The sequence below is a fragment of the Rhineura floridana genome, chromosome 6 (genome assembly GCF_030035675.1).
Source record: "Rhineura floridana isolate rRhiFlo1 chromosome 6, rRhiFlo1.hap2, whole genome shotgun sequence".
Lineage (NCBI taxonomy): Eukaryota > Metazoa > Chordata > Lepidosauria > Squamata > Rhineuridae > Rhineura > Rhineura floridana.
The window spans coordinates 9,874,835-9,889,400 of record NC_084485.1 but is presented as its reverse complement, the minus strand read 5'-3'; the positions used below and the strand labels follow the sequence as shown (position 1 = coordinate 9,889,400).

At 44.6% G+C, this 14,566-nt stretch overlaps 1 protein-coding gene across 1 annotated transcript in view; it reads right to left on the bottom strand.

Annotated features, from left to right (window-relative positions):
• PRPF6 (pre-mRNA processing factor 6) overlaps positions 1-11,115 on the bottom strand; it is a 43,130-nt gene extending 32,015 nt beyond the window's left edge. Inside the window, exons 1-6 of the mRNA XM_061630977.1 lie at positions 10,430-11,115; positions 4,232-4,400; positions 3,608-3,726; positions 3,333-3,411; positions 2,376-2,552; positions 193-348 (exon numbers count right to left, since the gene is read on the bottom strand). Of these exons, the coding sequence (XP_061486961.1) occupies positions 193-348; positions 2,376-2,552; positions 3,333-3,411; positions 3,608-3,726; positions 4,232-4,400; positions 10,430-10,644 (915 nt within the window). The 5' untranslated portion in view covers positions 10,645-11,115. The remainder of the gene's footprint in view (positions 1-192; positions 349-2,375; positions 2,553-3,332; positions 3,412-3,607; positions 3,727-4,231; positions 4,401-10,429) is intronic.
• Between the last annotated feature and the right edge of the window lie 3,451 nt (positions 11,116-14,566).

The following is a 14,566-nucleotide window of genomic DNA, read 5'->3' as shown; positions in this document are numbered from 1 at the left end:
ATACATTGTAAAAACATATGCCGGGGAGGGGGCTTAAAATTAAAAAAAATTTCCTCTAGTGTTCCAATGGCAAAAACTCAAGCTTCCTGGATACCAAGTGCAACAGTTCCAAGGTCCAATTAGGTTTGCCAGGTTCAATTAGCAACAAAAGAAAAAGCAATTTCTAAGTCTGCTTCATTCCTTGATCCTTACCTGGCTGAGTCGCATGTCCATCAAGGTGTTCCTAGCTTGCCCAATCTTCCTCATGTCCAGCTCACCTGTCCCAGGAGTCATTAGCCCAGGTGTCATTCCTCCTGGATAAGGAGTGTTTAAACCCCCAGGATAGGGAGTATTCAGACCACCAAATTGCTGTTTTAAAAAAAAACAATGAAGGGGACAAACCAATGATTTAAAGTCTCTAGTGCAGAAGTCCAACTCTCCACCACAAATCTCAACAATCAGATGTGGGGGGGGACTTCTCATCATTATGATAAACGGGATTACATATCGCAAGGACTCACTGCAAAGTCAGCAAGGGGAATGGAAAGCTTTGCTGTCATTGTAACACCGTCCCCAAGTGTAGTGCTCTATATTTCTCCCTAAGAGTGAATAGCTACTAGTCACTTGCACTGGAGAAAGTAAAGGGGTGCACCTGAACACACAGACAAATTCATAAGAACATACGAACATAAGAAGAGCCTGCTGGATCAGGCCAGTGGCCCATCTAGTCCAGCATCCTGTTCTCACAGTGGCCAACCAGTTGCCTGGGGGAAGCCCGCAAGCAGGACCCGAGTGCAAGAACACTCTCCCCTCCTGAGGCTTCCGGCAACTGGTTTTCAGAAGCATGCTGCCTCTGACTAGGGTGGCAGAGCACAGCCATCATGGCTAGTAGCCATTGATAGCCCTGTCCTCCATGAATTTGTCTAATCTTCTTTTAAAGCCGTCCAAGCTGGTGGCCATTACTGCATCTTGTGGGAGCAAGATTATGCATGGAGGATAACAGTATCAAAAGCTACTAGCTATGATGGCTATGCTCTGCCTCCACAGTCAGAGGAAGTATACTTCTGAATACCAGTTGTTTGAAACCCTCCTGGGGGGGGGGGAGAAGGAGAATGCTCTCGCGCTCAGGTCCTGCTTGCGGGCTTCCCATGGGCATCTGGTTGGCCACTGTGAGAACAGGATGCTGGACTAGACGGGTCACTGACCACATCCAGCAGGCTCTTCTTATATTTGTATGGCTTTAAAAGAGGATTAGACAAAGTTATGGAGGATAAGGCTACCTATGCTCTGCCTCCACAGTCGGAGGCAGTATGCTTCCGAATATCAGTTGCTGGTAGCCGCAGGAGGGAAGAATGCTGTTGCACTTAGGTCCTGCTTCCCTTGGGCATCTGGTTGGCCACCGTGAGAACAGGATGCTGGACTAGATGGGCCACTGGCCTGACCCAGCAGGTTCTTCTTATGTTCTTAACTGAGGGGAGAGCTAAAACGTGCTCCAATCTGTTCATGTCTGCACTATTATTTGCCTAGCTCCACCCCTTCACATTTATAGTGCCATCTTGGATTCTGCTTCTTGGTCATTCGCAACAGAATGTTGGCAGATGGCTTTTACATAGACATATTTTGCTGCATTGCAGACAAATGGTTGCAGCAGAAACAAACCTATTTGCTACATATTAAAGACAATTTAACTGAATGCTTAGTAAACTTCCTAAGCTTAGGAAATCCCTTTCATATGAGACAGGAAGTTGGAGTCATAATAATCACTTAACAGCAGCTGATTTCAAATATTTTACCAACTCTTCCCACATTCATTCAAGGTGATTTATGTTATTTATAGAATATAATAAAAACTCACCAAAAAACACATTTAGAAAAACAGAAACAAAAAATGGTATACACCAACCAGACAGTGTTCCTCCCTCCACTCTAGCCAAGAGGCTTTCAAAAGAGATGAGCATTACAAAACTGAACACAGAAGAGCACTAATGAACCTCTTTTAAGATATCATTCCATGGGAACTGGGCCAACTACATAGGGAGTTTTTCATTCATGGGATCATTCAAATGCACAACCCCACCCCAAAAAGTCTGAAAAGATAGGCCAGCAAAAGTTGCACACGATCCTTCTGATCACACTGAAGATATGAGGGAATGTGGCCCTTCTCCCTTCACAGGTTGCTCAAACCTCAGACAGCGTCCCAATTATTATTTTGGTTGTGTAGGGGTGGGTGGAAATCAGAATTCAATGCAAACCATTAAGTCTATGGTTGGCAGTATCCACTTCCCTTCTGTGCACCTACAGGCAAAAATCCATTTGGGATAACTCCAAAGTTACCCTCTCAGGTGGACCTGTTTTTACCAGTAAATCCAGACAAAGGATCCTCCCCCCCTTCTCACCGTTTGTCGGGGATCCACAGACGTGTGGTTCTCTCCTGACTGCAAGTGCTTTGCAAAGAAACTGTCAGGAACAGGAGTCAGTTTCTCATAACGTGGATTCCTTTGGCGTTTATTCCTTGCATCACCAACTTCAGGGATGCTCAGCCACTCTTCCTCAGTGACTTCAGCCAGTTTTCTCTACAAAAAAGAGACCTAATTACAGCAGCATAGTTGAAATCAATACATCAAGGCTGCTTTATTATACCATGAGTCAATACAAACAGTTTTACAATCTCTCTTTTTCATCCACAAACTCTTAAAATTCATTCCTGCTGTGTAAATGAGGTACATATACCCCAAGTGGCTTGGAGACTCAGACTAAGGCTGCAATCCAATACACATTTACCTGGGAGTAGGTCCCATTGAAACCAATGGAGCTTCCTTCTGAGTAGATATGTATTTGATTGCACTGTAAGGCAATATTTGAACCCAGGTCTCCCAAGCAAGTCCTACCTTAGCCACTAGTCAACACCAATTCAATAACTGATATTTAGCATATACAGGAATACCTTGCATTAACGTACTCAATGGGACCAGAGCGAGTACGTAAACCGAAAAAGGTCCTTAAAGTGAAGCACTACCTTTTAAAACTTTTTTTACCTCTCCTTCATGCAAAGCCTCAAAGCCCTGCGCTAAAGCCTCTGCTGCTGTGCTGCTCAACTGATCACGATCGCGCCTCCCAGCTGACTTGCAGTGGCGCGATTGCATCTATTTCCACCCCCAAGCACCGTTAAGTGTCCGTAAGTGTGAAGCAAGCTAAGTAAACAGGGGCGTGGTGGAGTATGGAGTATGTCTGCAAAAGCGAGTGTACGTTAAGTGAAGGTCCGTATAGCGGGGTATTCCTGTACTACACAATTTTCCTAATTTCTCCCCCACCACCACCACCTGTGGAGCAAACACACATTGTTCTCTCCTTACTTTTAGATCTGAGAACTGTTGCTGAATTTTTGGCCGCTCCATACGATACTTTTCAATCTCCTCTTTCTCGCGTTGTTCTCTGAAAAAATGTAAAAAGGCACAGGTATCAGCCATGCAAGCATCCATTCCTATTTCTAAAAGGCAAATACCAAGTAATTATAACACCCAAGATCAGACCAAGCACATAACCAAAGAAGTTGGGTTCCCACACACAGGCCCCAGATAAAACCAGCCACCTTAACAGCATCTCTTAGTGCTGACAAATCACCTCCTACCTTCTCTCTTTTCTCCTTTCATCCATCCGTTTATCCAGAGCAGCGTAAATCGCATCCGCTTCCTCATCATCTTTTTCATAAGGCCCACTGGAGAACAGACTTCCAGCATATCCATTGAACTGGGAATGACAAAACTGCAGTGTTAATTGTAAGAACCCTGTTATCCACTTAGCACACGCCAAAGAATAGAGATTCAGTGTCATAAACCAAGTCCCAAGCTATGGTCTGAAGGCACATAAGGCCAGCTCCCTGGGTCAGGTCTGGTCAGTGCCTGGGTGGGAGACTGCTTGGGAACCATATGCAAGCCGCCTTGGGTTTCTATCGTGAAAAGAAAGGTGGGGTAGAAATGCAATAAATAAAAAAATAAGTAAATAAGTAACAGTAACTCTCACTAGTAAGAGCACAACCCTTCTGCGCAAAAAAGTCCAAGGTTTAATCCCTGGTCTCTCCAATTTGGAGATTAGGTAACAGGACTGGGAATGTCCTCTGCCCAAGACTTTGGAGAACCTCACCCGGTAGGAGTAGACAGTATCAGGCTAAATGGGCAAATGGTCTGAGTATAATGCGGCTTTATATGCATTGTCATCAACATCAGTCAGCGCAATAAGGCCACAGAGGCATCACCTCATCATAATTGGTGTCGTTCAGGTCTTCATCGTCATCATCCGCTGCCTGGTTTTTCTTCATCTGGTCCCCAACGGTCCTCTTCCCTGGCGGAGCATGGCGATCATCAACAGGGTCATTCGCATCTCGAGCAGGACCAATATCTGAGCGGGTAGTAAAACCTGTGGCACTAAACAGTGAAAGGCAGCTGGCTCAGTATGAGGGAATTCTGACATATGGCTGAGCAAGGGCATGTCAAATTTAGTAACCGGGCTCCAAGGCCCACCTAAACCCAGGTTTGCAAACAACCACTCAACCATAGTGAAGAAGAATGGCCTCTGGATGTCCAGGCGGCAAAACGTTTGCAATTTTAAAAAAAGTTAATTCTTTCTTTTCTGGGCCATCAGTGTGCCACAAATGAATAAAATATTATTTATTTTATATTTTATTGTTATAAACTTTATCACATCTTTTGAAACAAGGCCCCATGGCAGCTTACAACAATTGCGAACATAAAACAAAATATTAAAATACCATATAAAAGAACACCATTAAAGACTTCACAGTGTTGACACCAGCCTAACCTCCAGAAGGAGCATGTTCCACAGCCAGGGTGTTATTGCCAAGAACTCCCTCTGACAATGAACTAACCTTTGCATTTCACTTAAAGTTGGAACTTTCAGCAGCGCCTCCCCAGTGGATCCCAAGTCACAGGCTGGATGATATGGGAAGAGGTTTTCCCTTAGGTGTGCAACCTATTGTGGAATAGCAACCTCTGTGGACTTTTTCCAAGACTGCCTTACTGGCAAATGCAAAAGGTTTGGTAACATAGACACTTTCCCCTGCACAGAAGCAGCTACACTCCTTCTCAACCATATGTAGTCATGATCACAGGGGGAAGGTTAAGAGTGAACCAGCTATTTCTGAAATGGCAGCAGTGAGATAACTCAGGATCACTTCCTACATTACATTTTTCCTAAATAAAACACACCTCTGTGTAGGGAAAAACACAGAGCTTGGAAGTAACTAGTTACAAGTAACAAATTACTTGTAATTTATTACTTTTTTGAGTAACAAGTGGGTAACTTCATTACATTTTGCTGGTAATAGAAAGAGTAGTAACTTCATTACTTTTGAGGAGTAATTGTAATGTTTCCAGCATTACTTTTGGGCATTACTTTGGGGGGGAGCAGGGAAAGTCTTCTGCTCCTCTGATTTGTGGATAAAAATCATGTGCTTCAAATTGGGCTTCTGTGCAGTGTCGCTCTTCCTTCATGCTCTATGGGTACTTAGGAGGCAATGAGGGAGGAGGTGGAGAGCGAGACGGGGTATATATATAGCAATGGAGGCAATATATATAAGCCAGAATCAACTTGAAGGCATATAACAACAACAAATATGTGTGTTGGGGTATCATCATTGCTGGAGGTGGGGTGGGGGGATGTGAGATTCTGTTATGCCATTCTGTTAATGTAGTTATTCTACTACCCTCTCTGTGTGTGTGCTTATTTTTAATGTTGTTTTAGGCTACTTAGATGGGCAGCAGTCAAGGCCAGCACCTTGTAGGTGTTGTTTTTTTTAAAGCAACTGAAATGTAACTGTAGTGATTACTTTTGAGAAAAAGTAATCAGTTACTTTTAAAGCAATTGCATGCAACTGTGACTGTAATTTATTACTTTTTAAAAATAATCTTCCAAGCTCTGGAAAAACACAACTGAACTGGTGTACAAGAGTGCTGCCAAACACTGTGCAACTGTCACATGTGACAATCTGTGTGCATTTCACACTTCTCCCTAACGAAAAGTACTTCCTGTCAAAGGGAAAAAATATGGATCAGCCCAGAGCACTCTAGATTAATGGCAGTCAACATGGTGCCTCCAGACATTCTGGCCTATAACTCCCATCATTCCCAGCCAGCATGGTCAATGGTCAGGGATGATGGGAGCTGTAGTCCACATTCAGAGAGCACTATGTTGGCTACCCTTCGATGAACAAGAAGCCAGTTAGGCAAAGCTCCAAAGGAGCCTGATGGTATTTGTATCAGCTTCTATGCCAATCAACTAACGATCGAAACTTCTGGAAAGGAAATATTTATTCAGCACCAAGAATAAGAAGAGTAAAAGTCCAGAAACTCTAAGACAGGGGTGAGGAACCTTTAGCCCGCAGACCAACTGTGCCCCCCAAGCCTCCTCATTTGGTCCCCTGATGCCATTTTAGGGAAGCCATACCCCCCTATCCTACACCTGACATCAGGTGACATCCTTTGAAGCAGGGCTTCAAAGGAACAAATGGGAGCGTAAAGTGGGCTCCTGATTTCTCCTTCGCTAGAACAAGGCGCACTCCCAACCTGATGGGCAGTAGGAGCCTTCCTTCCTCAAGGAGGGGTAAGCAGTTTCCATTCAATGGAAACTGCTTCTCTCTCCCGGTGTGCTTACCCCGGGGGCGGGGAGAGAAATAATTCTACACTTCCACCTTCCTCATCACCACTGCTAGGGAAAGCGAAAGAAGATTTTAAAATGCAGGCTCTCTTGTCTTTCTCTTGCAGCAGCTGCAGCTGCAGCAGGGGAGGCACAGAGGGAAGTGAGAGAAGAAAGCCTGCATTTTACATCGCAGGCGTTTTTCTCAGCAGCAGCTTGGAACCCCCAGAAACAGATGTTGACAGGTGGGTGGGACAGTCCACCCGCCAATCATGTGACATCATATGATTGGCAGGTGCATGGGGCTGCCCATCTGTCAAATGTGGCCCATAAGACCAATCCTAATAACAACCTGCCTGTGGATCCAAAAGGATTCCCCACCTCTGTCCTAAGTCCAGTTGATCTCACTCCTCCCGTAAAATTCTTCCACAACCGTGACAGAACCATCAAGGTAGAAAACATGGCGGGGGGGGGGGGAAACTTACTTTATTAAGAATTGCGGGGCCATAGGCCAACACAAGTGCATAAAACAGGTACAGTAATGGCCACCAGCTTGGATGGCTTTAAAAGAAGATTAGACAAATTCATGGAGGACAGGGCTATCAATGGCTACTGGCCATGATGGCTGTGCTCTGCCACCCTAGTCAGAGGCAGCATGCTTCTGAAAACCAGTTGCCGGAAGCCTCAGGAGGGGAGAGTGTTCGGGCTTCCCCCAGGCCCCTGGTTGGCCACTGTGAGAACAGGATGCTGGACTAGATGGGCCACTGGCCTGATCCAGCAGGCTCTTCTTATGTTCTTATATAGATTTAAAACAAAATGTTAAAACAGACAACAACGAATCCCTAACTATTACATGAATACAACCCATCTATTTCATAAGACGGATTATAATTAGCTCGAAGTTTTCGTGCAGCAATTGTGAACAAGGATGCATTGTAGGTCACCTCCAAATTGGAGTCAGACAATAGGAAGGTTATTTTGTCCTCTACTGAATTAAGCAAGTAGGTATCTGTCCATTTCCAAAGGAATCTGGATCTGGGATTTTTATAGATTGGACAGTAAAACATTACGTGAGGAAGGTCCTCCGCCATATTAGAGCCACAAATACAGAACCTTTGATCCTTGGGGATTCCAGAGATCCGGCCCTCTCTATCGGCGTTAGGGAGAGAGAAAAAACGTAGAGCAGTAAAAGCCTGTCTAAGTGCGAGAGGGAGGGGATGTATAAGGTATAAGGAACATTGGTAGTCAAACTTAAACCTCCAAAACCAAGGGGCAACCTTAGAGTTGATTAAAGCTAGTCTGTCTAAATTCATAGAGTGGAGAAAGACAACCTCACGGAGCCAGTTGTTATTTGGAATTGAGGTAAATTCCTGTAGAGAGATATGATATCTATGTATCAGATCATCTAATTTACAACCCCATAAATTGAAGGAAAAGGGGTGATCGGGACAGAGTTTTAGGATTTCCCTGCCTTGGAGTGCATAGGTAGATCTAAAGAATTTCATGAGGGTAAGATGTAAATGTGCACACAGCGGGGGGAGGCCTGTCTCTGCCCGCAGCATTGCTGCTGATGTACCCAGAGGAAGGGACAATAAGCGCCTAAGAAAGTTGTTTTGGATAGACTCTAGGAAGGTTATATTCCTATTGTCCCATCCACAAACGGAGACTCCGTACATTATCTGTGGGAGCACCTTACCTTTAAAGATTTTTAAGGCTGGAAGGATCTGATTACCGCCTGTAGACCGATAAAATTTTAGAATAGCACCCACTGTTTTTGCCGCTAATGATTTAATATATTGAAGATGGCATTTCCACGAGAGAGTATCCGAGAAGTATACTCCCAAATATTTATACTCTCGGGACTGCTCTATCTGATGATCTGCCATATGCCAACGGTGGCCTTCGAATCTCTTCCCAAAGACTAAGACTTTCATTTTATCGTAATTTATTTTCAGCTTTTCTCCAATACAAAAGGACTGTAGGTTTCTCAGCAGCTTCCGTAGTCCAATGGGAACTAAGGAAAGAAGGACCATATCGTCGGCGTACAACAACACCGACACTTTCCTTTGCCCAATGGAAGGTGGAAAATATTGAGGGCCAGATAGAGCGGGGATGATGTTGTTTAAGAACAGATTGAAAAGCAGAGGAGCTAAAAGACAACCTTGCTTAACACCCCTCTCTACCGCTATCGGTTCAGACAGAGCTCCAGAATGGTTTGTTCTAACTAAGGCATAGGTGTTATTATATAGAGCTCTAATAAGGAATAAAAGACGAGGGTCAATATTCAAGTTGAACAGTTTAAGCCATAGGGCATTCCTGTCTATCGAGTCGAAAGCTGCGGCCAAGTCGACGAAAGCAGCATATAGATGTTTTGTGGGACCGGCGATGCTTTGTTTTGCCAAGAAGTGGAGAGTTAGGCAGTGGTCAATTGGGGAAGAACCTTTTCGAAAACCGACTTGTTCATGGTGGATAATCTGGTAAGATTCCAGGGGAAGGAGAAAGCAGCGGAAACCAGAACAGTGAAATCCCTTCCCAAGTGACATCAGCCTGACACCACTGGAAGCCAAGGAGGATTCCTTGCTGCCCAGACCTCTGCAGGCAAAATTATACCTCCAGTGCACTTTTAAGCTGTGGAATGCATCCACAGGCAGCCCTACAATGTAGTAAATGCTATGAGGGCATTGTCACCAGCAGACACAAAAATATGCCCAAAAAACCAGCTTGATTTTGCATGCAAGTGTGCTTTTTTGACTCAGCCAATGTAATATGTTGGGGTAAAAAATTCCAACACAAGCTGATGCAATGGTGCAGGTTTAAGTGCTTAAACAGAGGTTTGTTTTTGTTTAGTTGGTCGGTTTAGAAAATAAAAAAACAGCCTGGGACAAAATATATCCCAGGAAATCTATTCATTTTTGCCACTGGGATGCTTTTGTTCTGACCAATACTAACACATTAGGATAAAACACATATTCGATGTGGTTTTTCAAACAAAAACTCATCAAAGGAAGCAGACTTATGTGCCCTTCTTCTTCTGAAAACACACACATGGCTTAGTTTTGGGACCTTTTACGGCACTGAGATACAATGAAATTTAGTTTGGGGTAGAAGAACGTCTCCTCAAACTATATGTCTTATGTTTTTGAGGGCTCCAAGTCAATGTTAAAATAGCCTTCTTAGGAAGCAGTAAATATACGAGGTTTGGAGAAGAGGAGACACAAGCAGTGCTGAGCAGGAAACGGTGCCCCCTTCCCAAAAGTAGAGACATAAGTACAAAAAGAACCAAAAATTAAATTGGGTTTCCAGGAAACAAGGAGTGTAGGTACATTACCACTAGTAGTAAAAAAAGGGGGGGGGAGGAATAGTTGTAGTAACGTCCTTACTTTTCATAACATCGATTTTTTTTTAAAGATGGTTCAAGGAGGAATGCACCCTGCATGTGCCGTTTCCTATCAGACGACAAAGGCACTCTGCACACACTCCTTGCCATTTGACCCTTAAAGCCTTTTAAAGGAATACGCCCCGTGTTCTGGAGGAAAAGGTACTCCGTATATGCTCAGAGACACTCAAGACGCGGTGCCAGAATCTCATCGTAGAACAAGAAAAAGGGGGCGACGACGCCTGCTCCAAGGAACAGACCTTATGTCGTGAAAGGGAGAGTTGGAGGGTGGGTCCCTAACGCAGAAGGTCCTGACCAAACTTGAGGCCTAATCGAGGGAGGACGGCAGTCTCCAGAGCAGCCGCCCACCCCGCATCCCCCTCCTGCCGCCCCGCAACTCCAGCGCCCGGCCTTGCCTTGACTCACCCGCGGCCCAGGCCCGGCACGTAGCCCAGCGGGGCAGGCATGCCCAAGAAGGGCTTCTTTTTCCTGTTCATGGTGCCCGTCAGCGAAGCCGTCAAGCCCGAAGCGCTGCCGCCAGCGGCGGCGCCAGTGGCGGCCCCGGAACCCGCCACGTTCGAGCCCGCTGGAGCGGCGGCTCCGGAAGAGGAGGCCGACGAAGAAGCAGCCGTGGCAGCCATGATAGCGGCAGGGGACGGGGTGATGTCGGAAAGCTGAAGCAGGCCCAAGCGAGGAAAGGGAGGAGGAAGACGACGAGGGGAAGGAGGCCCGGCCTAGCGGGGCTCGCGCTGAGGGGAGGGCGGTGCTTCGCGGGCCCCAGCCCTGTCCGGCGTAGCGGCCTCAAGGGGGTGGTTCGTTCCGCCTCGCGCAGCCGCTTGCATTGTTGTTCACGAGCTTCTTCCGTGTGGAGGATTCGGCTGCGCCTCATCAACGTTTTATTTCTTGCCTCGTTTATGCCCGCCGCCTTGTGGACCCCGCTGTGGGTGGAAAGGCAGGTTGCATGCAGCTTGTTTCTTAAATAAATAACTCATAAAAGACCCAAGACAGTACTCTGAGAAAAATAATACGAATAACAACAAACCAGGATTGCAGCCTTCAAAAAAGTTATATTGCTGGTTGGGCGCTGGTTTCCTCACTTGTAAGCCCTGTTCAGTCATTCAACGCCTGTGGCTACTGAATGTGTGAAAGGGCTCCCTTAACACATGCCTTGGTAGCCAGGCAACGAGCCATTAGCATTGGTCTGAAGGGCAGGACAGATACACATTGCCCCCCTTCGGAATAGGGATGGAGTAGAAATTTCATTCAGGTCCCATTTAAAGCTGAATTTATGTAATCCACACTTTCCAAACCCGTATGAGAAGTGAAACACAGCCGGCCTTGTACGCATTTATCCGAATTTTGCGTTGCAGTTTTCCAGCCAAGCAATGTTTACAAAAACGCTTACATTAGGAGATAGTGTGCACAGAATGAATATATTGGTGAAAATAACAGACGAAAATGCATTATATTAGGATAAATTGCTTGCAAAAACTGTGTACATTCGTCAAAACTGCACACACAAATGCATTTATTAGAAATTTGCGTGAAAATGCAGAAGAATTTTCTTGCAGATATTTTTTAAAAAATGTTCAAGTTACTGCAGAAACCTGGAGAACTGAATTTAAGATTAGAAAGGTGAGAAACAGAGAACTGGAATTGACAGATCGTTTCATCCCCTACTTTAGAATGACGCCAATTGCTTGTTGGCCAGGGATGTGACCGATTGGGTGTGTGGGGCAGGCATTGGCATGTAGGGAGTGGGGCTAGCCAAGGGTGTTCTCAGAAGCACTTTCATGTGTCTGGTACACCGAGGTGTCAAACAACTGGGCTATAGAATTCTATGATTAAGAGCATAAGATCACAGCTGGATCAGGCTAGTGGCCCATCTAGTCTAACACTATTCTGACAGGTGCCCTGTGGGAAGCCCACAAGCAGGAGTCAGGACATGACCTCTGGCACTCTCCCCACTTGAGATGGCAACTGACATTCTGAGGATGACAGCCTCTGACAGTGGAGGTAGAAGATAGACATCATGGCTAGCAGTCATCTTCCGTGATTGATTCAGTATACTAGATGCCATTGTTATGTATTCTGTGAAACCGAAGGACACTGAATGTACATCACAACACTTGGATGCCTTTTTGGTTATTTTTAATAAGTTATAACCCACTCTGTGCACTGTTTCCACAATGGAATGGTGGGATAGAAATAGTTTCTGGGATATAAATGCTCTCTGAATTTGTCTAATCCCCCTTTTTAGCCATCCAAGTTGGTGGCCATCACTGCCTCTTGGGGCAAATTCCACCATTTACCTATGCACTGCGTGAAGAAGTCCTTTCTTTTGTCTGTCCTGAATCTTCCAACATTCAGCAATATTGGATGTCCACAAGTTCTAGTGTTATGAGGGAGAAAGACTTTTCTCTAGCTACTTCTCTATACCATGTGTCATGTTATATACATCTGTCATGCCACCTGTTACTCACCTTTCCTCTAAACTAAAAAGCCCCAAATGCCGTAACCTTTCCTCATAGGGGAGTTGATCGTTTTGGTTGCCCTTTTCTGAACCTTTTCCAGCTCCACAATATCCTTTTTGAGTGAGGCTACCAGAACCTTACACAATATTCCAAGTCCAGCTGCACCCTAAATTTATATAATGGCATGATATCAACAGTTCTGTTTTTGGTCCTTTTCTGAGTTATCTCTAGCATGGCATTTGCCTTTTTTACAGCAACCACACATAGGCCAGCATCTTCATCAACCCCCCCCCAAGGTCTGCATTCTTTGGATTCTGTTCCTTCAGTGGAGGTATTTCAGCAGAGGATATACAACCATCATTCAGGGATGCTGTAATTGCAAGATTCCTCCGCTGAGCAGCAAGTTGCACTAAATTACCTCCAAGATCCCTTCCAACTCTAACATTCTTTGATTCTGTTATTCACATCCAAACATCCTTGTATGTGCTTTTGTGCATAAAGGAATACAGCTTGCAAATTAAATAGCACACACATTCTCTGTCCTGCTGAGCAGAGTATATCAGGACTCTTCTGCTGCCCAGCCTATTCCTGGATTAAAGCATTTTTTAAAAAATTAAAAGCTGCATCACCACCCTAAATGACTGACAAGCGAACATTTTGAGACATAAAAGACACGGCAGGACCGGGCTTATTTTCTACAGAAAGTCCAAGATTTGCAGGAATCTGCTTTCCACCAGATGGAGTTCTTAACACATAAAAGTTTTTGTCCCCTGCTAAGTAATCTTTTTAATAGGTGGCTACAGGTCAGAGAGGAAGTTAAGGGTTACTTTCTGGGTACTCTCACACTAAGTACGCTGGCCCAGTTTCCTGAGCAGAAAATGTGAAGGCTTCATACTCTTTCCATTTCTTTTCTTTCTTTTTTCTTCTTTTAAAACCCACTGGCCAAAATTAATTCAGCCCTCAAGGGGATAAGTTCTTCACAGTTTGAGTAAAATCCTATACGCTTTTCAACCAAGCGATCTTAGGCTAGCCTTGTACAGCAATGGCAGAGGATTCTCATCTAAGAAGCTTTATAAGAAAATCAATATATTTTAGCCCTTCTGTATGAAGTTTAAATTTAATCTATGTGGATGATTTCCCACCCTTCCTGCTGGTGTTGCTTATTTAAGAAATAATAGCTTAGCTGAGGTGTATACAGAGCAATAAACCAACTCTGCTCTTCATTAAATGCTAGAGCAAAGGTGTTTAATCTGACAGCAAACTCATAAGTGCTGTGGAGCCATGAAAATTGATGCTATTGTCGAAAGAAAGAGCAATTTCACGGATATATTCCTGTTTCAAGAGAGGTTTCTCTACTGGCCTGGTTGTGCTATCTTTTCCTTTCCGCTGGAAGTTACATCTAGTTCATTTGTGATTCCGCACACACAGAAATTCATAAGAACATAAAATGAGCTCTGGGGAGTCAGACCAAGACTCATCTGGGATGTTGATAGGAGACAATCAGCAGTTGCCAAATCTCTGGAATGTGAGTTGCACTTACCTACCAGGGTGGAGACTGAACCCACTTTTGTCTAAACAGCAAAATAAAAAGGGAGATGAACAAGATAGCAACTGTTTAGGCTTTTTGCTTGCAGAGAGTTGGTTTAAGAATGTGGGGAGCTATACTGATGTTGTATTCTATCACAGCTTGCCTGCATGCTTGCTTCTATGCCTATATAATGCCTGCTCAATGTGTATATTTCTAAATAGGCATAGTAAATACCCAAGGGAAGTCTCCCCATGCTCTCTTCTTCAAAGGAAGCTTTGTAAAAGCTGCCCTAAATGTTCAGAGATAAAAAAAAAATGTAAATGTACTGCCTTCAAGTTGATTCCGACTTATGGCGACCCTATGAATAGGATTTTCATGAGGCTGAGAGGCAGTGACTGGCCCAAGGGCACCCAGTGAGCTTCATGGCATTATGGGGATTCAAACCCTGGTCTTCCAGGTTGTAGTCCAAAATCTTAATCACTACACCACACTGGCTCTCCTTCAGAGAAAAAGCACACAAAATAGCACTTTGAAGCAGGGCCAGGTTTAAACTTGTTGTGG